The sequence below is a fragment of the Trametes versicolor genome (assembly GCF_000271585.1).
Source record: "Trametes versicolor FP-101664 SS1 unplaced genomic scaffold TRAVEscaffold_2, whole genome shotgun sequence".
Taxonomy (NCBI): domain Eukaryota; kingdom Fungi; phylum Basidiomycota; class Agaricomycetes; order Polyporales; family Polyporaceae; genus Trametes; species Trametes versicolor.
Genome location: NW_007360322.1, coordinates 1,499,095 through 1,522,261, shown reverse-complemented (window position 1 = coordinate 1,522,261; position 23,167 = coordinate 1,499,095). Strand labels below are relative to the sequence as shown.

At 55.5% G+C, this 23,167-nt stretch overlaps 9 protein-coding genes and 1 non-coding gene across 10 annotated transcripts in view; 8 read left to right on the top strand and 2 right to left on the bottom strand.

Annotated features, from left to right (window-relative positions):
- TRAVEDRAFT_114485 (uncharacterized protein) overlaps positions 1 to 1,603 on the top strand; it is a gene marked incomplete at both ends in the record, with an annotated part of 13,637 nt that extends 12,034 nt beyond the window's left edge. The window contains 4 exons of the mRNA XM_008036097.1: positions 510 to 775; positions 836 to 1,062; positions 1,120 to 1,366; positions 1,418 to 1,603. Of these exons, the coding sequence (XP_008034288.1) occupies positions 510 to 775; positions 836 to 1,062; positions 1,120 to 1,366; positions 1,418 to 1,603 (926 nt within the window). The remainder of the gene's footprint in view (positions 1 to 509; positions 776 to 835; positions 1,063 to 1,119; positions 1,367 to 1,417) is intronic.
- A 35-nt stretch (positions 1,604 to 1,638) lies between these two features.
- Positions 1,639 to 2,245, top strand: TRAVEDRAFT_114864 (uncharacterized protein; the record flags this gene model as incomplete). Its single annotated transcript, XM_008036096.1, has 2 exons — positions 1,639 to 1,740; positions 1,793 to 2,245. Coding segments are annotated over 2 exons (555 nt in total), but the record flags the coding sequence as incomplete, so codon positions are not given.
- Positions 2,246 to 2,259: 14 nt separating this feature from the next.
- Positions 2,260 to 3,326, top strand: TRAVEDRAFT_113513 (uncharacterized protein; the record flags this gene model as incomplete). The annotated part of the gene is made up of 3 exons (XM_008036095.1): positions 2,260 to 2,373; positions 2,404 to 2,607; positions 2,661 to 3,326. Coding segments are annotated over 3 exons (984 nt in total), but the record flags the coding sequence as incomplete, so codon positions are not given.
- Positions 3,327 to 5,213: 1,887 nt separating this feature from the next.
- On the top strand, positions 5,214 to 11,470 carry TRAVEDRAFT_112684 (uncharacterized protein; the record flags this gene model as incomplete). Its single annotated transcript, XM_008036094.1, is given in 11 exon segments — positions 5,214 to 5,393; positions 5,407 to 5,447; positions 5,474 to 5,633; positions 5,682 to 5,790; positions 5,840 to 5,994; positions 6,052 to 6,161; positions 6,212 to 6,389; positions 10,771 to 10,990; positions 11,053 to 11,202; positions 11,263 to 11,319; positions 11,370 to 11,470. 11 exon segments carry the CDS (start codon positions 5,214 to 5,216, stop codon positions 11,468 to 11,470), a joined length of 1,461 nt encoding a protein of 486 aa, XP_008034285.1.
- Positions 11,471 to 14,085: 2,615 nt separating this feature from the next.
- Positions 14,086 to 14,819, top strand: TRAVEDRAFT_114260 (uncharacterized protein; the record flags this gene model as incomplete). Its single annotated transcript, XM_008036093.1, has 4 exons — positions 14,086 to 14,181; positions 14,234 to 14,393; positions 14,495 to 14,593; positions 14,650 to 14,819. The coding sequence occupies 4 exons, from the start codon at positions 14,086 to 14,088 to the stop codon at positions 14,817 to 14,819; spliced, it is 525 nt and encodes a 174-aa protein (XP_008034284.1).
- Positions 14,820 to 15,613: 794 nt separating this feature from the next.
- TRAVEDRAFT_141416 (RraA-like protein) lies at positions 15,614 to 16,554 on the bottom strand. The gene is made up of 2 exons (XM_008036092.1): positions 16,214 to 16,554; positions 15,614 to 16,137 (listed from the first exon to the last, which is right to left on the bottom strand). The coding sequence occupies exons 1-2, from the start codon at positions 16,485 to 16,487 to the stop codon at positions 15,716 to 15,718; spliced, it is 696 nt and encodes a 231-aa protein (XP_008034283.1). The 5' UTR covers positions 16,488 to 16,554; the 3' UTR covers positions 15,614 to 15,715.
- A 179-nt stretch (positions 16,555 to 16,733) lies between these two features.
- On the top strand, positions 16,734 to 18,034 carry TRAVEDRAFT_160858 (uncharacterized protein). Its single transcript, XM_008036091.1, has 6 exons — positions 16,734 to 17,013; positions 17,071 to 17,225; positions 17,281 to 17,389; positions 17,442 to 17,471; positions 17,530 to 17,604; positions 17,658 to 18,034. The coding sequence occupies exons 1-6, from the start codon at positions 16,858 to 16,860 to the stop codon at positions 17,943 to 17,945; spliced, it is 813 nt and encodes a 270-aa protein (XP_008034282.1). The 5' UTR covers positions 16,734 to 16,857; the 3' UTR covers positions 17,946 to 18,034.
- Positions 18,035 to 18,129: 95 nt separating this feature from the next.
- Positions 18,130 to 20,492, top strand: TRAVEDRAFT_26409 (uncharacterized protein). The gene is made up of 5 exons (XM_008035355.1): positions 18,130 to 18,520; positions 18,601 to 18,742; positions 18,794 to 19,661; positions 19,719 to 20,207; positions 20,276 to 20,492. The coding sequence occupies exons 1-5, from the start codon at positions 18,145 to 18,147 to the stop codon at positions 20,444 to 20,446; spliced, it is 2,046 nt and encodes a 681-aa protein (XP_008033546.1). The 5' UTR covers positions 18,130 to 18,144; the 3' UTR covers positions 20,447 to 20,492.
- A 69-nt stretch (positions 20,493 to 20,561) lies between these two features.
- On the bottom strand, positions 20,562 to 20,643 carry TRAVEDRAFT_t21. Its single transcript has one exon. It is a non-coding gene; the product is annotated as a tRNA-Gly (tRNA).
- A 635-nt stretch (positions 20,644 to 21,278) lies between these two features.
- TRAVEDRAFT_26408 (uncharacterized protein) lies at positions 21,279 to 22,717 on the top strand (the record flags this gene model as incomplete). Its single annotated transcript, XM_008035354.1, has 1 exon — positions 21,279 to 22,717. A coding segment is annotated over exon 1 (794 nt), but the record flags the coding sequence as incomplete, so codon positions are not given.
- Positions 22,718 to 23,167: the final 450 nt, after the last annotated feature.

The window sequence follows — 23,167 nt, the reverse complement described above, 5'->3', positions numbered from 1 at the left end:
ATGTTCTGATGACGTGGTGACGTCGAGCAACTTGATGCTGTGAACGAAAGTTCGTTCGTCGCGGCTAGAGTAAAAAAGTGTAAGTGTACGCGAGTCCCACGACTCCCCGAATCCCGCAAGTACTCTGGACCGGGCTTGTTTGCTCGGCGTACTCGCTGGATGGTGGGGGGTGGTAGAACTCTGCCCCCACCAGGCGCCCGAGGCCCGAACCTTCGGGCGCCGTACGCTTACGTACGATACATGAATGGCGGTATCTAATCTACGGGCGCCTAGATGCGCTAGTTCTCCGCGATTCCCGGAGAACACCTTCTCCTACTGAAGTGGACGTTCCCGTCCAGGCACTAGGGAGTGCCGGTAGTAAGTAAGAACCGTCGGGTTCTTACATTCCCGTAGTCAATCGCCTTTCCCTCTTGCAGCGCTGCAATCCTCGTCGTCTTCATCATCTGGCAGCTCCTCCTCATCCAGTGCCTCGTCGAGTACCTCCGGCCGCAGCGCAACCCGGCCGGAAGGTGTGCGCGTACGCAGAGAAACCTTCGACTCCGACGCTATGCTTGAGGATGACGCAGCAATGCGTGCGCGACCACGCGAAGCGGGAGACCCGGCTGACCTCGAGTACGTCATCGCCGCCATCTCCTTCTGGTCCGACGAAACACATCTCGCAAACTTCGGAACCGCATCGCTCTGGCCGCTCTACGAGTACTTCTGCTCGCAGAGCAAGTACACCCGAGGGAAGCCAACCGCCTTTGCTGCGCACCACATCGCATACATACCGTCGGTGAGTCCCTTCCACCGTTGCCCTGTGAGAGTGTGCCATATATTAACCTGCACCGGACAGCTCCCGAAAATTATTCAAGACATATATATAGAAATTTACGGTGTTCCAGCGACGGGGGAGATACTCACCTTTCTCAAGCGCGAGCTCATGCAAGAGGTCTGGCTCCTGCTACTCGACGATGCGTTCATGTACTGCTATGTGCATGGACTGCTCGTTCTTTGTGGCGACGCGATTCTACGCCGCTTGTTCCCTTGTTTCAATATCCACTCGGCTGACTACCCGGAGAAGTAAGTCTGCATGTTTTCGCTCTCAACTACATTCACCATGCTAATCTATGCCTTAAGGATACTTCAGGCATGCTTGAAGTACTTCGCAAAGTGTCCGTGTCCACAGTGCAAGATCAACAAGGACAAGATTCTCGAGATGGGCACCCGGAACGACCTGTACCGGCGTAACCACCTCCGCGTCGACAACGATGACCTACAGTACCGCATCACACTGACACGGCGATGGATGTTCGAGGAGGGTGTCTCTCTCAAGAGCGTGTATATGAAGCGCGTCCTGGACCCGCTCTCACTGACTCCCACTCGTGTACGTCCCCACATGCACTCCTTTGGTTCCTGCTGACCATTCTGGTAACAGAATGCCTTCTCGGTCCGCTTCCGCCAATACGGCTTCAACTTCTGCTCGCTTTACGTGCCCGATCTCCTGCATGAAATCGAGCTCGGTGTTTGGAAATCAATATTCACGCATATCCTTCGGATTTTGTACGCCGCCGGAGGCGACGCAATCCAGGAACTCAACCGGCGGCGAGTTCTAGTACCGTGAACACCTGACTACTCGCACTGACATTATCTTACTCTAGATTTCGCCAAATTCCGACATTCGGCCGCATCCGTCGCTTCTCTGACAACATCGCAGATCAGCGCAAGTTGGCTGGACGCGATTTTGAGAACAGCCTGCGTGTGAGTGCAGATGATGAGGATACACACGCCCCTGCTTATCACTGTGTTGCAGACTTCAATACCAGCTGTGGAGGCACTTCTCGAGCACGAGGACAACACTATCGTGCTTGACCTGATATTTGACTTGAATTTCTGGCACTGCTTGGCAAAGCTACGAGCCATAACTGACCCCCAGGTTGCTGACCTCGACACACGCGCGATTGAGGTCGGCAAGGACACCCGCCGATTTGCCAGAGTGACCTGCGCCAAGTACGTTACCATCGACCTACCGAAGGAGGCCGCCGCGCGGGGACGACGGAAGGCGGCATTGTCCAAGAAGACGGGAAAGGTTACGGTCGGCAAGCAGGTTGACGTGCGGCGGCGACGCGTGTTCAACATGAACACGTACAAATTCCACGCGCTCCGCGACTATCCTGCGACCATCCGCGCACATGCAACCTCCGACATCTGGTCCTCGCAGACGGTGAGTACCAAACAAATGTACTTGGTTTTGATACATTACTGACGCCTGTCGGACAGGGAGAGCTCGAACATCGACACGTCAAACACTTCTACGCGCGCACCAACAAGCACAAGTACGAATATCAAATCGCGCAGCACACCCGGCGCGCTGAGAAGCTCCGCATAATCAAGGTGCGCGTCGATGCCCATCGGGCGCAGGAGAAGGCGTTGGCCGCGGCTGCAGAGCAGGGAGACAGCGCCGTCCAGAAGGAGCCTGTTGTTGACAAGGGCGGTGCACCTGGTGCGGACACTGACGACATGGCGTACGCCAGTCCGTGGGACCGGTACCATATTGCCAAGTCTCAGTGCGACGGCCATGAGATTACGGCCTGGGCCACGGAGCACGCGGACGATCCGGCGTTCAAGGTACGTGGCCTGAGTCGTACTCGTTGCGCTCGCTCTAACGCGCTCTATCTCAGGATTTCGTTCCTCGCCTTCAAGCCCATCTCCTCTCGCGTCTGGACGATCACGCGGATGACCCCGACCACACACCGCCATCTGTGTACATTGCCGGCAACCGTCTGTATCATCACCGCGTGTTCCGGGTGAACTACACGACGTACGACGTCCGGCGAGCACAGGACTCGGTGAACCCGCGGACTCATCCACACATCATGCTCCTCTCCCCCCCAAGCGACTCTTCCGACGCCGAATCGAGCACGGACGGCTCTAATGCCACCTCCGAGTTGGACGACCATCCCTTCCTCTACGCACGTGTCATCGACATCTTCCACATCAACGTCCATCCCCTGACGTCTGCTGGGGGGCCTCTCATTCGCGTGGACGTTCTCTGGGTACGCTGGCTCTCATTGGACGCTCTGGCACCGGGAGGCTTCAAGGCCAAGCGCTATCCTCGCGTCGAATTCACCAAGGACACGGACGGCAGCGATCCCGCATTCGGCTTCGTCAATCCGCAAGATGTCCTCCGCGGTGCACACCTCATCCCGGTGTTCGCATGCAAGCGCACCAAGGACCTTCTTGGGCCGTCCGCGGCCGCTCGTGTAGGCCCGGAGTACTCCGATCTTCAAGCGGCCGATGTGGATAGTGACTTCCGGTATTACTATGCCAACATGTACGTGCTCTGACCAGTGCTTGTCCTGTATGATATGCTAACTTCGATCACTTTGTAGCTTTGCAGACCGGGACATGTTCGTACGCTACCACGGCGGCGGCATCGGCCACGCCGCCCTTCACTGTCACAACCAGGTCACCATCAGCGATGATGATTCAGACGACGAGGATGCCCCTACTCAAGAGGAGCTCGCTATGGGCGCCGATGAAGAGCAGCTAGACTCTGTCAAGACAATCGACGATCCCGTTCCCGCAGAAGTGTCTACCGAGGAAGAACTTCTCCGGCTGGTCCCTGAGATGAATGGCCGGGCTCGGGGGCCTCTCGGGGAAGACGACAAGGAAGACGAGGATGCTGAAGCGGATGCGAGCGGCGACGAGCTCCCGAGTGACGATGAGGACGACGACGACGAAGACAATGGCGCGGCGGACGTTGTCGAGGCGGAGAATAGTGACGAGGAGGACGAGAGGGGTGAGCTGGAACACCGGCTCATGGCGGACGTTGAGGGCTTCTGGGGCGACGAGTATGATGGCGAAGGGTTCGCGCCGTTGTAGTAGTACATTTTGCGAGCTATGCACATCGTCCCGAGGGCCACCTCGCTTTGTGGCGGGCTAGTTTGCTAGGACTTAAACACTGATTTCTATTGCTTCTGTAGTCGCCTGCATATAGCTATCATGGGTGGCTAGAGTATACATATCTGGCAACCTCTTTTCACTTCTGAAGGCTATCAGCAGGCGGCAAAGATGGTATGCAAACCCTTGCAACCGGCCAACATGAGGGATATGGTATGCAGACCCTGCCGGCGCCTGCATGCCTATGCAGGCCCAGTGAGAATCGACAATATTAAAATCTATTGCGAGCTATTGTTTTCCGCCCCGCCAAATTTAATAGATTGTAATCTCTCGCAATAGAAAAAGTGCCGAAACAATAGATGGCTTTCTATTGCACTCTATGAGCAGCTATTGCGCTCTATTCCAGACGATTGCGCGCAAATCAAATAGTATTTAATAGACTACAATATACAAAGCCCCGAGCGACAAGCTGCTTCCCGAAACATCCCGCCCGCCCCCTCCCGATCTCCTCCGTTTCTCGAACCCGCCCGTCCGCCCCCCAGCCCAGCGAACCCGCCCCCCAGCGCGTGCGCCTCCCGCCCGCCCGCTCGCCCGCACGCTCGCCCGCCCGCTCACCCGCCCGCCCGCTCGCCCGCCGAAGTAGCCACGCACCTTCTGCTGTGCGCATTGCGCCGCGTGGGGCCCCCACCGTAGACTGACGCCGGGTCGGCGCGACTGCGTGTACGCGCGGTTGATCTTGCCGCGAGACCGGGCCTAATATGGAATTCTAAGTGGTATAGTTAGTAGATTAGTATGTGGTCAGTGGATTAGTAGGTTAGCGGTCAGTAAGTCAGTAGGTCAGTACGTCAGTACGTCAGTACGTCAGTACGTCAGTAGATCAGTAGGTCAGTTTGCGAGGGAGGGGAAAGGTCACAAGCCAGGGAGAGCGGGAAGAGGACGAGAAGAGACTGCCAGCGCAGAGGACATCAGCGGAGGAAGCAAAGAGTGCACGAGGCCCGGGATGTGCGCGGCGCGGGGAGAGCGTTTTCGAAAGCAATCACAGCGAATTTCGCGAAGTCCGATGACATCATGGCAGAAATGTGCCAGGCGCGGATTTTTATTGCGGGAGTCGACAAAATGGCCGGTGAAAAAGTTGACATAGAAGGGGTCGAATTGACATGAAAGCAGTCTGCAGAGACAGATGTGAAGTGAAACGAATGGAAAAGGCTCCCGAAACGGGCGGTGAATATATTGAAATACATGCAAATAACGTGTAATTGATGGCAATAGCTCGCAATAGATCTTAATATTGTCGATTCTCACTGGGATGCAGGGCTCGCGCAGTTTTGCTGATGTTTCTCATTCTTCTCGTCGCCTTTGCGACGATCGTTTTGGCACAACTTCTGGCGCAAGCCTTCTTCCCGGCTAGCATTCCTCTCACCATTCGCTCACCGTATATGAGCATATGGCACGATAGTGCCAGCGGTTCTCCATCGCTATCCAATTCGTGGCCATTATTTTGGGGACGACAGGTATGATTGGCAGTACGCAACAAGGGAGTTTCTCCGTCTTAAACCTCACAGGGCGTTATAGACCTCTAAGGTAGTATAAGAGTGGACGGCCAGACATACATTTGGACAGGCGTGGACCGTCCTTCGGTGGGAGCGCTCAGCGCAAACATCACAACCGTCCGAATCACTCCGACGCGCACGATATTCGTCGTTCAGGCAGGCCCCATGAACGTCACTGTAACCTATCTATCACCCATCGAGGTGTGGGATATTTCTACCCCCGCCTACTGCATCTAATCATTTCACCAGCCGTCTGACTGGGTAGTGCAGTCTTTCCCATTTTCTTACGTGTTGGTCGAGACTACCTCGATGGACGGCCATGCTCATGAAGTGCAAGTGTACTCTGAGATCTCTGGAGGTACGCTCTCGTAGAAAGAGCTCCTCGTCTCTACTAACACTGCGCATAGGATGGTTGTCGGGCGACCAGGACAGCACCATCCAATGGATCGAGTATGCCACTGCCAACACGGTGATCCACAATGTTCAGCTTCAGTCGCCGCAGAAGTACGTGGAGATCAACCAGCAGGTGCAAGATGGCCAGGCATATTTTGCCATGACCTCTGTAAGTCAAAACCGCCAGCATCTATGCAACCTGGTCTCATCTGAAGGCCACCCCTAGAGACCTGGCCTCACCTGGCAGATCGCGCGCGACATTACATGTCGCGGTCTGTTCCATGACACGGGCGCTCTGAACGGTTCCCGCAGCCTGGCGTTCCGGAAAATAGACCTGTACGTCCTTTTTCATCGTTTTTACATCACATCTGAGCGGAATCATCTAGGGATGTGCCTGTTTTCGCAATCGCCGTAGACCTGGGTAAAATCCAAAGTATATCGACCCCTGTGACTTGGGCTGTCGGCTACGTTCGGAATCCATCCATAGGGTATACCGCCCCGGTCGGAACGACGCAAGACCTCATGCCGTACTATACTACGCGCTATCCCGGGGTTAACATTAGTGTAGCGGTAGGTGCTGTAGAGTTGTGTACCGGTAGCCCCGGCCTGATAGAGCGACGCAGATCGACGACTTTGCCTCCGCCTTTCCAGACATACAACAGAAAGCGATCGCGCTGGACAACGCAATCTTAAGGGATGCGTCAAGGATCTCGGGGCAGTACGCGGACCTGGTATCCCTTGCAGCTCGTCAAACGTTTGGCTCCTTGGATATTACCGTATCGACCAGGACCGACGGAAAACCGAATGCCTCCGACATGCGCATCTTCATGAAGGATATTGCGAGCTCTACATCGACAGGGTACGCGCTTTCAGCTCACCTAGGCTCAATGCTGCGCTGACAAAATGCCCAGACGCGTCAATCCTGTAGAGAAGATATATGCCGCGCTGCCTATGCTCCTATACCTCAATGCGTCTCTCGTAGGACCCTTGCTTTCCCCTCTCCTAGATGCTCAAGACGGCTCAGCGGGAGAGCCGTACACAGCGCAGGACATAGGTTAGAATCATCATCGGTCTCTCCAACCCCGCAACTGAAATTTGTCTTTGAAGACCTGGCGTATCCCAAAGCGACTGGTACCCGTGGAGCTCACAATCAAGGTGTCGAATGTACGTCTTCGTGGCCTTTCCATCTACGCACATTGCTCACTATGCTGCAGAAACGGGAAACATGCTCATCATGCTCTACGCCCACGCGCGGTTCTCTGGCGACAGCACGCTAATTCACAAACACGTGAGCGCGTTGTTCTCTGCGTCTACTAGGTATACTCATGGTATCCTGCAGTACGATCTCGCGAAGCGTTGGACGAACTACCTCGTGAACAACTCCTTGAGACCGTCTGACCAGTACGTCTATCCATTCCTTGTCTCCCGGCCTGAACTGAGATTTGACTGCTCGCAGGTTATCCGCGGACACGGAGATACAAAACAGTGCCAATATGACGAACCTCACCCTCAAAGGCCTAATTGGCGTCAAGGCAATGTCAGAAATTAGCCGGGCACTGGGTCAGCAGGACGACGCCAAACTATACGATGTGAGCACCAAAATATTCATCTTCAGCGGTCGCTCACAATCCAATCGATAGGGTCACGCTACTGCACTCGCGGCCTCTTGGGAGTCGCTCGCATTGTCCTCAGTTGGGACGCATCTCCTCGGGGTCTATGGCAATGAGCAGACATGGGCCCTCATGTATAACATTTACGCGGATCGGCTTCTCGATACCGGCATCGTGAACCAAACGGCAAGCATGCAACATCTGTCTACAACTCGTAACGTCTCTCACAAGTGCACAGATATTACAAAGCCAGACGGTGTTCTACAAGACTCTCCTTAATTCATGTAAGTAAGGGGCTCGCGTGCTGCACACCACACATTCTCTTACGTCGCAGCAGCCCCCAAGTTCGGCCTACCGATCGCCAGTAATGCGAGTGGAATATCCAACGCTGGTACGTACTCAGAAGCTTGGCAATGCGGCGCGGCCCCGAGCTGAAAGCTCCCGACCAGCATGGCTCCTCTTCACCGCTGGCACAGTACTAGACGATGACGTGCGCGACGGGCTCATCAACGGCGTGTGGACCCGAGCGTCTTTCAATCAGACAACGGGACCATTCCCGGACGCCTACGACTCCGCAACGGGGGCTATACAGGGAGGCCCGAACGCCAATGCAGGGTGAGTTCGCTTCTCATTTCCCGCGCAGTCTTGCTTCGTGCAGTGCACGGGTCTGGCTTGCTGATGCGATAACAACGCAGATCCTCTTTCGGGGCAATGTGCTCGTTGCTGGCCCTGAAGTGAGTGTCTGATTGCCTAGGAGGATGTAAGCAGCGAACTCAGCATCCTCTGCAGTGTTCCCAACGTGACCATTGCCGCACCTTCTATCTTGAACGAGCGCGCGCACTCAGGGAATGGCGGACGCAAGGTGTCCATTGCCGTTGCCGCAGGTGTCACATCCCTGGTAATCGTCGGCCTAGGCGTGTGGTTTATCCAACGCCAGCGCCATCGCCATAACCTTGTCCTGGCGCGCCAGAAGGCAGAAACGCCTCCCCCAGGGCACTTGGCGCCATACTTCATCGCCAGGACCCCTCATCCCGAAAGGCGGCCTTCAAGCACGACGAGCAGCTCCTCACACGTCTCCGTCTCAGAGTCCTTGGAGGTCATCAGCTCCGACAGCTCGTTGGTTCCATCATCCGCCGCGAGTGTTGCTGTTGCGCAGAACAGAAGAGAACGCAAGCATCCTGTCAGAGCTACATCGTTGCGTCGCCTGCCTCGATCCGGTTCCACAAACGTGGTTCCTCCTGGGCCACCTCCAACACCGGCGGGCCCACGGAGGAATGGCATGATGCTGCCGAATGCGATTTTTGGGCTGCGAGCAGAGATGGAGCAATTGCGGTGGGTTATGCTGGACATGCAGAGAGAGACAGAGTTGCCACCCCAGTACAGCAGGTGAGGGACAGCCACGAAATCGTTGGGCTGGGTGCATAGCTTATTTCATGAAGTACTTACTATGAGCCGCCTGCGCAATCGTCTATCTTACAACTTCATGTGTACGCCACGTTTTCCGCAAGGAAGAATTGGTGCAAATTGGTGCAATAGGGCCGTAGCAAGGTCGGCATATGAGTTTGGTGACTTTCAAGTTGCTTGGTGCTTCTCGACTCGGACGTCTCGGCTTGGGTGATGGTGCCACGTGCAGTCCGCGCCACTTGCCATCATTTCATGCCTCTGAACGTATCCATGGACGGCGGCCTACGCCTGCTCCGACACGGTTGTTGCTCTTACGGTCGGCAGACACTGTAGCATCTTCTCCTCGGTCCTTTCTATAGCGAGGCTACATTGCAACATCATGAAACTGAACGACTATGAAGATCGAGATGCCATTTCTGGCAGCACTTCCTGTCAACGCTACACAGGTGCGTCTCAGGCTGTGTCACATCTGCGATATGCCGCGCATGGGCATTAGTTGAGAGCTTCACATTGTCAGAATCACAAATAACGGCGCGGAACGTTCCAAACAGTCGGCAGGTTCTTATGTACAAGGCCTGTCACACCGCCATAGCCCGGCATTCCTCTGCCTACGCCAATCTCTGCGACTACTTTATCATGCCCTTCTTTCACCTAAAGCTTCTCGCACTTGCCGTCGTCTTTGCGACAGTTGTGTGGTGTCAACCTCCTCCTCAAACTTTCTTTCCCGCTAGCATTCCACTCGCCATTCGATCACCCTACATGAGCATATGGTACAACGACTCCAATAATTCTCCGTCGCTGTCCAATTCTTGGCCCTTATTCTGGGGTCGACAGGTGCGTTCAGCATTGCAGAACGATGCGCCTGCTAAGCCTGATAATTCACAGAACGTTATAGATTTGCAAGGGAGTATAAGGGTAGATGGTCAGACATACATCTGGACCGGTGTAGACCATCCCTCGGTAGGAGCGTCCAGCGCAAACATCACGAGTGTCCAAATCACTTCAACACGCACAATCTTCATCATGCAAGCAGGCCCCATGAACGTCACCATAATCTATTTATCACCAATCGAGGTATGAGACATCAGCTACCGGTATATCATAGTTAGAGTTAATTATATCAGCAGCTGTCCGATTGGACTCTTCAATCTTTCCCTTTTTTTTTGTGTCCGTCGAAGCCATCTCCACGGACGGTGATCCTCATGATGTGCAGGTATATTCCGAGATCGCCGGAGGTACGTTCCTGTGGAAAGATAGCATAGCGTTCGTCGGTGATACTCAGGCTGCACGCACATAGGATGGCTATCACGCGACTATGACAGCACTATCCAGTGGATGGAATACTCAACCGGTGGCAAGTTAAACACCGTGATCCATAACGTTCAGCTCCAATCACCACAAAAGTATGTCGAGATCAACCAGCAGGCGCAAGACGGCGAAGCGTATATTGCCATGGCTTTCGTGCGTCCAGCAATCCAGGAGGCGACCCTTGCCTGATTAGACAATTACTTCTAGAGACCGGGCCTCACCTGGCAACTCGGACACGGTGACGGTGCTTGTCACGGCCTCTTTCACGACACGGGCGCCCTGAATGACTCCCTTAGCATGGTGTTCCGGGAAATTAGGGAGTACGTTGATCGTTCTCGCCATCCCACCATTGCCCCTGTGTCTGACAGGCACAATGCTTTGTTCAGTGATGTGGCCGTGTTTGCAATCGCCGTAGACTTGGGCCAGATTCAAAGCATATCGATCCCTGTGACTTGGGCTGTCGGTTATGTTCGAAATCCCTCTATAGCATACACGGCTCCTGACGGGACGATACAAGACCTCATGCCGTACTACACTACTCGCTATCCCGAGGTCAACATGAGTCAAGCGGTAGGTTTGACAGTGTTTTCCATACGAAACGCCTACCTCACAAAACGACGCAGATCGAAGACTTCATCTCGAGCTTCCCGGATATACAACGGAAAGCAATCGCGCTAGACAATGCCATTGCCGGAGATGCATTGAAAATCTCGCCGCGGTATGCAGACCTAGTGTCTCTCGCTGCGCGACAAACATTGGGGTCTTTGGACATCACCGTCTCAACAGGAACCGACGGAAAACCTAACTCCTCCGATGTCCGTATCTTTATGAAGGATGTTGGTAGTTCTACGCTGACAGGGTACGCTCCTGCGCCTCACGCTCTGCTACAAGTCGCACTGATACAGTGGGCAGGCGGGTCAACCCTGTAGAAAAGATATACGCTGCCCTGCCTATGTTGCTTTATCTCAACGCTTCTCTCATAGGACCCCTCCTGTCCCCTCTCTTGGACGCGCAGGATGCTTCCATGGAGGAATTGTACGCGGCGCAAGACATAGGTTAGCATCATAAATGCTCGCTTCGCAGTGGTACTGACTAACTAACACTCGTGGTTCCAGGTCTAGCATACCCCAACGCTACGGGTACTCGCGGCGGTCACAACAAAGGTGTTGAACGTATGTTCTCCTGAATCTTCTATGTGGATGTATCATTCATTAGGGTTCAGAGACTGGTAACATGCTCATCATGATCTACGCCCATGCGCGCTTCTCCGGCGACGGAAGGAGGGACTTCAGTTGGCGAGGGTGCAACCAGACACGTATATGAGACGAAGGCCTGGTTGCAACCGATCAACTGGCACTATTTACAAAATACATATCTCTAATGTGTCTGACAAACAATGCCCCTACCGGGAATTGAACCGCACTTCCAACCATAGAGGACTACAGGGCGGCAGCGTAAACCACTGCACCATAGAGGCTTATATGGCCAACAGAATCATTGCGATAGATTGGGTCTTTTTCGGCGAGAAGAAGACCTGCCATTCAGGCTCCCTCCCCTCCCTCGCTGCGCTCGGGGGGTCCCCCGAACCGGGAGCCTTCAGGCAGGCACTCTAAAGCTTCGTTCTCGCTATTTCTACAGACCGGCTCCTCTCAGGGGAGGGGGAAGGTCCCTATATTGGGCTGCCTAACCCTAATCCCTAACCCTAAGCCGAACCTTAATGTAGCACACAGGCCAAAGCCAAAGGCAGAGTTGTAAGGCCTAATGGCGTAGTGGACTAGTGTGTCTCCTGTTGTCGGGAGATCACTGGTTCAATGCTGCCTCTGGGCATTTAATTATTGTTTGGCTTTGCGGGAAGCGGTTGCAACCAGGCCTTCGTCTCATAGACGTGTCTGGTTGCACCCTCGCCAACTGAACACACTGGACGGAACGCCATCAGCAAAGTGCGTGACTGTAATGTACGGCACCACAGCGCTCTGCAGTAAGCGTAGTGCCCTGTGGAACAAGTGTCGACCTACTATCTTCTGCATGCAGGCCACGGACCCTACTGGAACTGGGCGGCACGCTGTAAGACTTTCGCGGTACGCTGTCAGACACAGGGCGTGGCTCTGCAGAGCTCCGCAGACCCTCGGTCGCCATTATGCAGGGCTCTACGGCGCCATGCAGAGGGACAGTCCCATAGCCAAAAACATATCGCCCAAAATCATCGTATGGGCACTCAAAAAGCAAGACAATTGTGCGAGAAAACATTGAAATTTATTGAGCATCGCGCACAGTGATTGCGTGGGGCTATATCTACACGTGGAAATACATCACATACACAACCATCCAGAATCCGGACCCGAGACGAGAAGAAAGCCGAAGAGTCCCCCAAAGGTTGCAGTCGCAGAAGTATATCAGATACTAGAGGCCAGAGCAGCACCATAGCAGAGCAGACCGACAGGGAGAACGGTGCCAGAGAGAATGGTACCGGCGAGAAAGTGCCAGAGAGAACAGAGCTAGTGAGACCGGTAAGTCTGCCTGAGTAAGACTAAGCACCGAGATTCCACGAGAGATCATTCGGCCCCAGGAAATCCGACAGCGAGCGAGAGAGAGAGAGAGATCTGAGTGGCCTGAGTATGCGACTCACCTGCGTCAGCGCCAGTGTGGCCGTTCAAGTGCATGTATGCATCGTGATCGGCACTCACATTCTTGCTAGCGTTGACGTCGAATCGACGTCCTCCTGCCGCGGCGCAGGATGGTGGTGGTAGAGGGGGAAGAGACGAACGGGGGGAGATACGTGTGCGCCCAGACTTTAAAGGAACGCGCTCATGGTGGAAAGAAGGCGACGCAAGTTCAGGACGCGTCAAGGATCGCGCATACGTCATTGGACTTGGGGCGCGATCGCCGACGTGACGCGACGCCTCCGCCCGATTCAGTGGGCGCTTATTCCTTCGCCTCTTGCTCCCACTCTGCTTGCCCCCTTCTCTGTATCTCGTGGCGACTCCTGGCAAAACTGGAACTCATGCCCTCTACTGCCAGCCTTGGATGCGGCCAACTACGACGCACCCGACAGTGCACACATCAACGGCGGAGATAAGCAGAGCGGTGAGATCTCTGCGGTGAATGTCGACGAAGAAGAACTCGTGCACCGGTGGGATGATGAACTCCCAGGAAAAGGGCGATTAGGGTGAGTTCGTGCTCGAGACGCCGATGGCTATGACGGCGACAACCTCGGGCTTCTGTGGGAAGAGATGGAGCAGTCTGACTTGTGTACCTTGATAATGTGTACTTATGCCACGAATGACTCCGCGCCGTATAAAACAGCGCTTTGGTGATCTCGCGCTGAAGTCCGTGCATCTCGTGCACCTGCTGTGAGCTCGCGAGAATGTCTGCGCCCGGTGCGGATGGCCTGTACACAGTCAATGTGAGGTTTATGGTAGCGGGTGAAGTTGGGGTTGTGCTAGCTATAGACTGTGGACTAGGGAGCTTTACATGACCCACTGACGCTACGTATGGCTCCGCAATAGGCTCGCCGCACTCGGCGATGTACGATATGCCTCTGTAGCGACTTCGCGGCGCGACGCGAATCGCGACTGGGTCCTTGTGTCCGGGACTTCGCTCCACAGCGTTCTGCAGGCGCCTGCCTGCCGCTCGTCTGGTGCGGCTAGGCGCCTACGGCCCTCTGCATACCTCGTGGCACTATGCGTCGCCATGCATGTGGCCTGCGCTTTTGCTGATGGCTGATACACAGACATGTGAGCGTTTCATTCTCTCACATCTCAGCTTCATGCTTATATACTGTAGTATGATCTTGCGAAGCGTTGGACGAACTACCTCGTGAACCACACCTTAAACTTATCTGACCAGTATGTCCTACAATGCGTTCACTTACGACTTCGAAGCGAACTCTGTATGCTCTTAGGTCTTCCGCGGACACGGAAATACAAAATCCTGCCAACATGACGAACCTTGCCCTCAAAGGAATAATCGGCGTTAAGGCAATGGCGGAGATAAGCCAAGCACTGGGCCAAAAGTACGATGCACAACTCTACAATGTGAGACATTGCTTGGCCAGCCTCTACGTCTACTCACCGTTTTGCCTATTAGAACTATGCTGCTTCTCTTGCAGCTTCGTGGGTATCTCTCGCGATGTCCTCGAGTGGGGACCGTCTCCTCGGGTCCTATGACGATGAGCAATCATGGGCTCTTATGTACAATCTCTATGCGGACCGACTCCTTCAGACTGGGGTCGTGGAGCAAACGGTCAGTACGCAATGCGCCTAACTCCGTCTTCTCAAATCTTACAACTGCATAGGTACTACAAAGCCAAACAGCCTATTATAAGACCCTCCTCGGCTCGTGTAAGAGACTCATTCGCGCGTGCTTTCTACACCATCATTAACACTGCAGCAGCTCCTCAGTTCGGTCTACCCCTGGATAGCGATGCGGGCAACGTTTCCAATGTAGGTATGTGGGAGCAATCGCACGGTATAAAACGTAGACGAACTGATGATTTCGTGTAGCATGGCTCCTCTTCACCGCTGGCACCGTGCTAGACGACGACGTGCGCGACGGTCTCGTCAACAGTGTATGGGCCCGAGCGTCTTTCAACCAGACAACGGGTCCGTTTCCGGACACGTACGACATCGTGACTGGGGCTATACAAGGAAGTCCGAACGCCAATGCAGGGTGAGCTCTGTTCACGCTCCTCATGTAGTCACAGACTGGCTTTCATGCGGTGTACTGTCTAGCGTACTGATGCAGCAATAACGCAGGCCTTCTTTCGGGGCAATGTTCTCGCTGCTGGCTCTAAAGTGAGTGAGCGTTGCTACTGGGAGTATATGCACAGCGGGCTGAGCATCCATCTCCCAAGTGTTCCCAACGTCACCATCCTCGCGCCTCCCATCTTGCCAGTGAACGGGGCTGCGAACTCGGACGGGGTCAAACGTAAGACGCCCGGAGCGGTCATCGCTGGCAGCATTGCTGCAGGTCTTGCAACACTCGTATTCAGCGCTCTAACCGTGTGGCTGGTTCGCCGCCGTTGTCATCGTCATAACCTCCACCGGGTACAGGCAAACACATCTTCGTCAAGGCATTCGGTGCTACATCATTTCGTCACGACCCCCCAGTCCTCGAGGAGACCCTCGAGCATGGCGAGCAGTTCAGCCGTGTCCGTGTCGGAGTCCTTAGAGGTGATTGGACCTGATAGCTTGATCCTCCCGCCATCTTTGGAGACCGAGGTGGTTCCCAATGACAGGAGATGGGGAAAACGCTCTGCTGGGACTGAACCCTCCCAGCCCTCGCCCCAGCCCGGCTTCACGAGTAGGGAGCCGGCCGCTGGTATACACCCCGACGCGCGCGTATGTGGTAGAGTTCCTGCTAGTGCGATGATTGGGCTGCAAGCAGAGATAGAACACTTGCGACGTGTCATGCAGGACCTGCAGAGAGACAGAGAGTCACTGCCGGAATATACCCCATAAAGTGGCTTTGTCACGGTGTGATGTCGAGTTTGTAGTTTTGTTCGTTCTACTATACACATGTCATGTTCTCCGGCAGGAACGGTTGATACAATGGCGTAACAAATGATATTTACTTTCCTCGGTGCTTCTTGAATGTCTCCTGGACGCCCTTGCCCGCCTTTATATCAGTCATGCACCGCTCATCGACTTCCCTCCCTTTCCTGGCCAAACCGATCACGTTTAACGCCAGCTCCTGGGGAATGCAGACGACGCCGTCCTCGTCGGCGACCATCCAGTCTCCGGGATTCACCTCGACCGCCGGAAAATCCTCCTGCGAGACGTCGGGAGAATCTATGGTGACAGCAACATTCACCGCCGACGGGCGCGTGAAGGGCGACTGGCCGAGCGTCGAATGGCCCCTCGCGAACACGGGGAAATCCACTGCCCGGTGCTCAGCAAGGTCCCTGCAGCGGCCGGAGATGACGACCCCGCGCGCGCCGCGAGACTGCGCGCCTGCGGTCATCAAGCCACCCCACACAGCGTTCTTCACACCTGCACAGGCCGCGGACGGTCATTCAAGTTCAACATAAGCGACATTCCAGCGAACAGACAGGGAATGTCACTGTACGATGTGGCGCGCTGATCACTACTACGGAGCCCTCCGGGGCGGTGTCCACGAAGTGCGCAGAGAGCTTCGGCGCGGAGGTGTCTGACCCCAGTACCATCTGTACCGTGTACGCGGGCCCGCAGAGGCGGGTCGTTGAGTCCGCGGGGGAGAGCATGTGGATGTCCGGGATGTGTCCGCCGTGAGGTGAGCCCAGCTTGATCAACGCGTCGGAGATCTCGCAAGTTGAGAACTCAGCCAGCGCGGCCTGGATATCTGTCGCATCTGAGCACATCATTCAAGATGGCAGTGGAGAGGTGAGATGCTCGAGGGGTACCCTGCAGGGAACCTTCATGGGCCTCCGCACGGAACGCAAGTAAACAATCACAAGCTGCGCGCGTCGTCCAGCTATAAGCCTAATTAAGCGTCGGATAAGCCGCGATAAGCTCGGCGTTAATCCAATCACATTTAGACTTATCGACGCAATAAGCATTCGTAAGCCTCGTCTCCGAACCCGAAGGCTCCGATCAGCAGCCCTTCGCCACCGCGGCCACCGCCTCCTCCCTCCTCGTCTCTGGATCCCCCCTCTGAGCTAATCATCACACTTGGGACAGCTCGCTGCACATCCGTTACCTGTCTGGGCTCGTCTTCTTGGAGCTTTTCGTCAAATGCCTAGGCTACCGGACTCGGACGCTACCCCAGATCCGCTATGGACGCGTACAGCCCGCCGCTCTCGCAAAGCGGTCCGCAGGCTAAACAAGTCTATCATGCGCTCGCACAACTTCCGCATACCAAAATATGACATGCCTGTACGCCTGAGGCCGGTACGAGTGTCCCTCTCATGTGGTGTGCATCCATTTGACGCATGTGGTGCCGCACAGTGGTTTGTAGTCTTCACCTGCTTCATCCTGCTCAGCTTGGCGTTGCTTGGCTTCACGAACTTTACCCACGCGCTACCGCTGAACGACAAGCTGCTCCACTTCCTCTGCATGGCGATTGCTACGGGGGTGTTCTACTTCATATTCGATGTCGAAGAGTAAGTCGCACTTGGAATGTCGAAGACGACCACCTCAATTCCATGCGATCTCCAGGGATGCAAGGCGCATATGGTTCTGGCGCAACTCCCCCTTGATTTTCTCTGGGGTTGTGTGTTTCTTCTTCGGCGGGATCATTAGCGAAATTGTGCAATCCATGCTACCGGTATGTCCTATGTGACTTCACACCAGGCGTCGCGTGCTGAATAAATCTATAGTACAAGGAATTCCAAGCGGGGGACATTGCAGTTCGTGCCTTCACTGACGCGCACACCTAATGTCCACTCACCTTCCGTTCAACTCCAGGCCAACCTGCTAGGCTCAACACTGGGCCTTTACATTGCCTACCACCTCGAGAAATACTACAGGCACCGCAGAGAAGTATGAATATAAATGTACATCGTTTTCTAGCCGAACTGACTTCTTGTTATCAGATATCCCGTCTCTATCAACCCCTTGGCACTGACGGAATGTCAGACGACGATGAAGAAGAGTCCGACGTGGACGGAACGCAGCTGCTTCCGTTGCACTATGAGCCTTCCACGCCACGAACACCGGGCTCGAAGCCCAGCGGGACGCCGCGCACGCAGAAGTCTGTCCGCATCGCGGACGTGTGGGACGAGCGGGAGGACCTGTTCGATATTGGGGACGAGAGCGACGATGACGAGCCGCGCAGCCGGGCGGGCCCGCCTCCCCCGAAGATCGTCGTCAGCGAGGAGTAATTTATAGACTGTACCAACGCGTCTGCGCGTAATAGTAATATTTGTACCTGTACATCACTATGGCGAGGAATAGCGGGGTGAGATAATGGATTTGTGGAACATCGTGCGTACGTGCTCAGAAGACAGGCTTGAGGTGGAAGCTGGGGTAGCGGGTAGCGCTTGCGGCCGGCGCGTCTCGCTATGACCGCGACTCTCATCCATGCCGACATGTCTGGCCGCCTCTTCAGGCCTCCTTCGCTCCTCTGCGTATCCTCATAGCTCACACTCGCGCTTACTCGTACAATGCGCGGCGCGCAAGGTCTCGGGCTGTCGCAGGGCACGAACAAGTGCTACACGAGCTGGGCTCTCCACCGCGGCTGGTACTCCGGCGAAGCATGAAGATCTGCGGACGCACACTCTGACGGTCTTGCACAAAACGACAGCCCTCCTTCCTCGTATCTTGCCTAGTTTTCGTCCTGGACCAACTGGAGGCTCTGAGCGCGAATCGCTGCGATTTTGGGAGGACGTCTTGGGCCAAGTGCACGAGGACTTGTCCCTCTCAACGGACAAGGAGAAGGGCAGGGTCCGCGTCGTCGGTGAGTGACGCGACATATTCTTACAGGCTTACGAGCACAGTTTGTGCGTGTAATAGGCTAATTTCCCATCACCTTCGCAGTGTACGGCGTTGACGAGTTCTCTGGCGCAAGCGACCTCGTAGCTGCTCTGCTTGAGGACCCCTTCATTTCGAATGACCAGAAAGAGGTCCTTCGAACGCGTTGGGATGCACAACCCGAAGGATGCCGTTCTGTACGACTGCAGTGAGCTTGCTTTCTCACTCCGGTCTTGTCGAGAATGCTCAGTCTACCCAGGTATGGCACCGCGCCAAGTGACGGAGATGTCATCCACGTTCAGTCCTCATGGCTGCAACACTTCGGCGTGCCGATAGAAGTAGCCGAGTACAGGCCGTCATCCGCTCCTGAGACGGCCAAAGCTCTCTTCACGGCCGACGTTCCTATCATACTGTGCAACCCCGCGTCCACTCCCTTGACGTCCATCCTTCCTGTCTCGACATCTCCGCCTCTCCCTATCTCCCGCAAGCACACTATCCTTGCCATTTCCTCGCCCTCACCCACGCACTCAATCACCGCAGCGCAAGCAGCTCACGTCAAGGCTCTCGCACTTCGTGATGACCTCCGGGTCGTCTTCGTAGACCCTGCTCGGGCACTGAACGGCCTGGAACAGCTCAGCCATAGTTCTGCTTCCCCCATATCCGTTCAGCGATACCAGGATGACGTCACCGGCTCGAATGTCGCCAGCGTCACCAATGCAGCGAAAGACATCCTCTCCACCGCTTTAGGAAGCGGTAGTACATTGCCGGAATCCTCGCGGGTAGTCGCGGTCCACGCCCAAACAGGGCGCGCATTGATTAAGGACGTTCTGCTGACCTGTCGGAGTGTGCTCGGACACGCAGAACGCGAGGGCGATGCGGTGCTCGTGGGTACGAGCAGTCTGCGCGGACAAATCGAAGAGGCGAAGGCGAAGGTCCACTTGGAAGTGTTCGGGCCACCGGGTAAGGACGGGGACGAGATCGCGAAGGCGGTCGGCCATGCTCGGAAGAGCGTCAAAGTGACGACGGACGCGCTCCAATGGTACAAGCTATTCTGGAGAGTGGACGACATCCGCGAAGTCGTGACCGCCGCGGTCGACCGGGCGTGGTGTAGAGACCTCGAACGAAAGGTTGGCCCATCTGTCATGCCATGCTAGCTTCAGCTTCTAACATAACACGCATTGCAGCTTGTGTTCCACGCGGGACGCCTAGCCGCGCTACAGAGCTCTTTTAAAGACTCCGCCGCGGCACTCAGCCGGTCCTTCCCGCCCTCCTCGCCTTTCCACTCCCCAGTGCTACACAACACTCTCGAGCGCATAGCCTCTGCGCCCTCATATCCGCTCACAGCAGCGGCACTCACCGCACCCCTGCACGCCCGGCAGAGCCAGCTCGGCTTCCCTACGGAGCGTCTGCATGCCTCCGCCCAGCGCGCCGTAATCACGATGAGCGGAAGTGTCCTTGGGGGCTTCGGCGTCGCCTGGGCGGGGTGGGCGAGCGAACTGGGCCTCGCGGGCGGGTTATTCAGCGTCGGGATGGGCGCGGAAACCGCGATGGGCGTAGGGATGTTAGGTGCAGCGGTGGGTGTGCGGTGGGCCGTGTCGCGCTGGGATAGCGCGAGGAGACGGTGGTGGAAGGACTGGGACCGCGTCGGGGAGGGCCTGGAGCGGGATTTGAAGGTCGGTCAATGTAGTCGTCTTTCTTGCACGAGCTTGGTTTGCTGACGAGCATGCTGGGTCGGGTTCAGGCTGCTCTCTCACGCACGATGGATCAGCACGTCGTCCTGGTGCCGGTAACCGCCTGCTCGGGTTTGGAGGAGCTGGTTGCTAAACGAAAAGCCGAGGTCCAGGAGCTGAAGGAGGAGGTCCAAACACTGGAGACCGAGGTAGATAGGCGTAGTAACAACGATTCCTCCTAATCATGTCTCGCCTCGCCATGACTAGGGGAATATAATACTGGGTACCAAGATGCTCCCTCGTGTAACTAGTCCCCGTGTCTATCAGTCCTGGTAAGCAAAAGCGACAGACAAAACATACACTGAGCGGGAGTCGAACCCACGCCGCTTGCTACCGTGAAGAGTGGAAGGCAAGCATGATACCGTTTCACCATCAGTGTGTGAATGTCGCTGCTGCTGCATTTTTTCCATTCAAAAAGCTCCACACAATCGAGTCCTGGTAAGGGAACCCACCCGAAATCCTAATGCGAGGGCCGCTTGCCGTCCACTGCCATCCCAGGTACATACCTGCCGATCCTACGGACAATCTCCTGCAAAGGATGCGGTCCAAGAAACCCTTGGTTGACAAACCTAAAAGGGACTCGGAATCTTTCACGCGGTCACCTGTGCTGGATGAGCTCGTTGATCGCTCATTGTCGAGCATCGCGGTAGAGTTGTCGAGGCTTCGCGAGGATAATGCACGACTGAACCAATTCAGCCAGCGAATGAAACGGGAGAAGGAACATATGGAGTCACTCTTGCACGTAAGCTGACTCTTGCACAGGCATCATCAGGTCAATGTCGATCTGCAATGCTAATCGTAGTTGATATTCATAGGAGGCGAGCCTGGACATTACCTCGCTGTGCAAAGAGAGAGCTGCTTTCAAAGGTGCTTCCCGATACTTCCTAGAGCAGACCAGAGTGAGGCGTTCTGCTTTACCTCTCGTCTGCGCCGATATTGACCGCTCATTTGCTCGATCCTAGTACATGCCTCCAGCAATACACCCTCCTTCTATATGCCTAAACGAGCTCCCAAACGAGATACTCCGTATCATTCTCAGGTCGGCAAGGGCACCGTATTATGAGCTCAACCCGTCAACTCGATCCATTCCAAGCATGGACAGCACGTGGGTCGCAGAGCTCCGCCTTCGCAAGGGTCTCATCCTGGTCTGTAAGCGGTGGTCCGGTCCAGCTAGAGAATTCTTCTACGAAGACATCGTGCTACGTCGGACGAAGGAGCTCTTCGCACTCGCCCACACACTTGCCGCCAACCAGGGACTGCACCGGAACCTTGCCATCCTGGTGAAAAGCATCCGATTGGAGGGATACGTCGTCCGGGGTCCATGCGCGGACGCAACACGCGACGCTCTACGGTCGATCTTCTCGCTGTGTACCGCACTGCGAACGTTCGAATACCAGACGGCGAAGAGATTCCCCACTCTCACGCTACCCCCGAAAGATACACGCGGCGCTTTCAATCCAGCGTGGTTCGTCGACGACAGCTTCGAGCCATTTCAGGTCGCTTTCCAGCGGCGAGTCTCGGCGCTCACAAGGCTTGTCCTGGCGATGCCTCTGTCACAACAGCAAGTTGCGCACCTGCACGGTCTTCTCTCAACTGCGACCTGCCTACAGACTCTCAGGATTGGCTCCTTGCAAAATGCGGAGGACGACGAAGGCTACCTTGGATCCCTGCCAGTCTTGTCACTATCCCAGCTGAAGGAACTTCGCATGCCCGTCAACCGAGCCCGCCTCGTCACCTACGTCTCTACGACCTGGGAAATGCCCCGTTTGAAGCGGCTTACGACGCTCAGTACTTTCAAAGTACCTCACGAGCTGATCACAGCCCACGGCGCGCATCTCCTCTATCTGCACCTCGATCCACGCCCAGTGTCACGGTGGATTGGACCTAGCAGACGCCGAGTGGAGATCGAGGACATCAAACGTTTGCAGGAGTCTTGCCCCCTCCTGGAACATCTCGTGCTTCCTGACTGGTGGAACGCCGATCACCTTCGATCTGAACTGGAATCATCGGCTTCGGCTCTCCGATGCGTGGATATATGGTCCAGACAAACCACTACGACTGGCGTGCTCAATCTTTGGCTACAGGACCGTCCTGGTAGCACACTCGTCATGAGATCCTTGCATCTGGACCTCGGCCACGCCGATCTGCCGACGATCTGCCATCCAAAGACGTATCTACCCGACGGCGAAACACGGACAGTGCGCTTCCCCCGACTCAGCGCTGTCTGGTCGAAACACCTTATCATACCTGATGCGAAGACAGGACGCTATGATGACTGGAGCTCCGACTCAGAGAACTCGAAGTTGAGCGACTACGACCCTGAACACGATATTGAACCCGGCCTCAAGGACGATGTCGAGGAAGGCCCTCCGACCTCGGGGCCGCGGGGATAAAGAGGAAGGGGAGGAGATGTAATAGTCGTATCTAAAACCCGTCGCTTCATGATAGTTTCTCTTACCCCGGGAGTGTCTACGACCTCACTTGCTTCGTGTGTATGGAATTTATCAACTAGATGTGAGTACCGACAGGGAACGAAAGTGCTCGCAACCCAACATACAAAATACACTCTTGGTATGAAGCAAAGAACCCGAGAGAATCTGTAAAGTACTACACCCTATCCCCAAGTCAGGATCCAAATGTACTGGTATACTCCGGCGGCGGTTCCTGCCTCTCCTCAATAATCTGCCGCATCTCCTCTCGCAAGACCTCCATCTCTGCCTGCATACCGAGCACGTCCGACCTGGGCAGCAGCACCATCTCGCCCGACGCGCGCGTGGCGATCCCGGTCCGAGGAGAGCTCGCCGCTGGGGAAAGCCGTTCGGTACCCGGTGACGTTGCACCACCTGGAGACTGTCCAGAGCTAGCGGCGATATTGCCGGTGCCGCTCGTAATAAGGGAGTGTT

Bases quoted from the DNA above. Each gene is read 5' to 3' on its own strand.
- TRAVEDRAFT_141416 (XM_008036092.1), bottom strand. From the start codon at position 16,487: ATGATGTGCTCAGATGCGACAGATATCCAGGCCGCGCTGGCTGAGTTC. The intron at 16,138-16,213 runs GTACAGTGACAT...CGGCCTGTGCAG, and splicing joins AGTGATCAGCGCGCCACATC to GTGTGAAGAACGCTGTGTGG.
- TRAVEDRAFT_160858 (XM_008036091.1), top strand. From the start codon at position 16,858: ATGCCTAGGCTACCGGACTCGGACGCTACCCCAGATCCGCTATGGACG. The intron at 17,014-17,070 runs GTACGAGTGTCC...GGTGCCGCACAG, and splicing joins TGCCTGTACGCCTGAGGCCG to TGGTTTGTAGTCTTCACCTG. The intron at 17,226-17,280 runs GTAAGTCGCACT...TGCGATCTCCAG, and splicing joins TTCATATTCGATGTCGAAGA to GGATGCAAGGCGCATATGGT.
- TRAVEDRAFT_26409 (XM_008035355.1), top strand. From the start codon at position 18,145: ATGCCGACATGTCTGGCCGCCTCTTCAGGCCTCCTTCGCTCCTCTGCG. The intron at 18,743-18,793 runs GTGAGCTTGCTT...CAGTCTACCCAG, and splicing joins TGCCGTTCTGTACGACTGCA to GTATGGCACCGCGCCAAGTG. The intron at 20,208-20,275 runs GTCGGTCAATGT...GGTCGGGTTCAG, and splicing joins GCCTGGAGCGGGATTTGAAG to GCTGCTCTCTCACGCACGAT.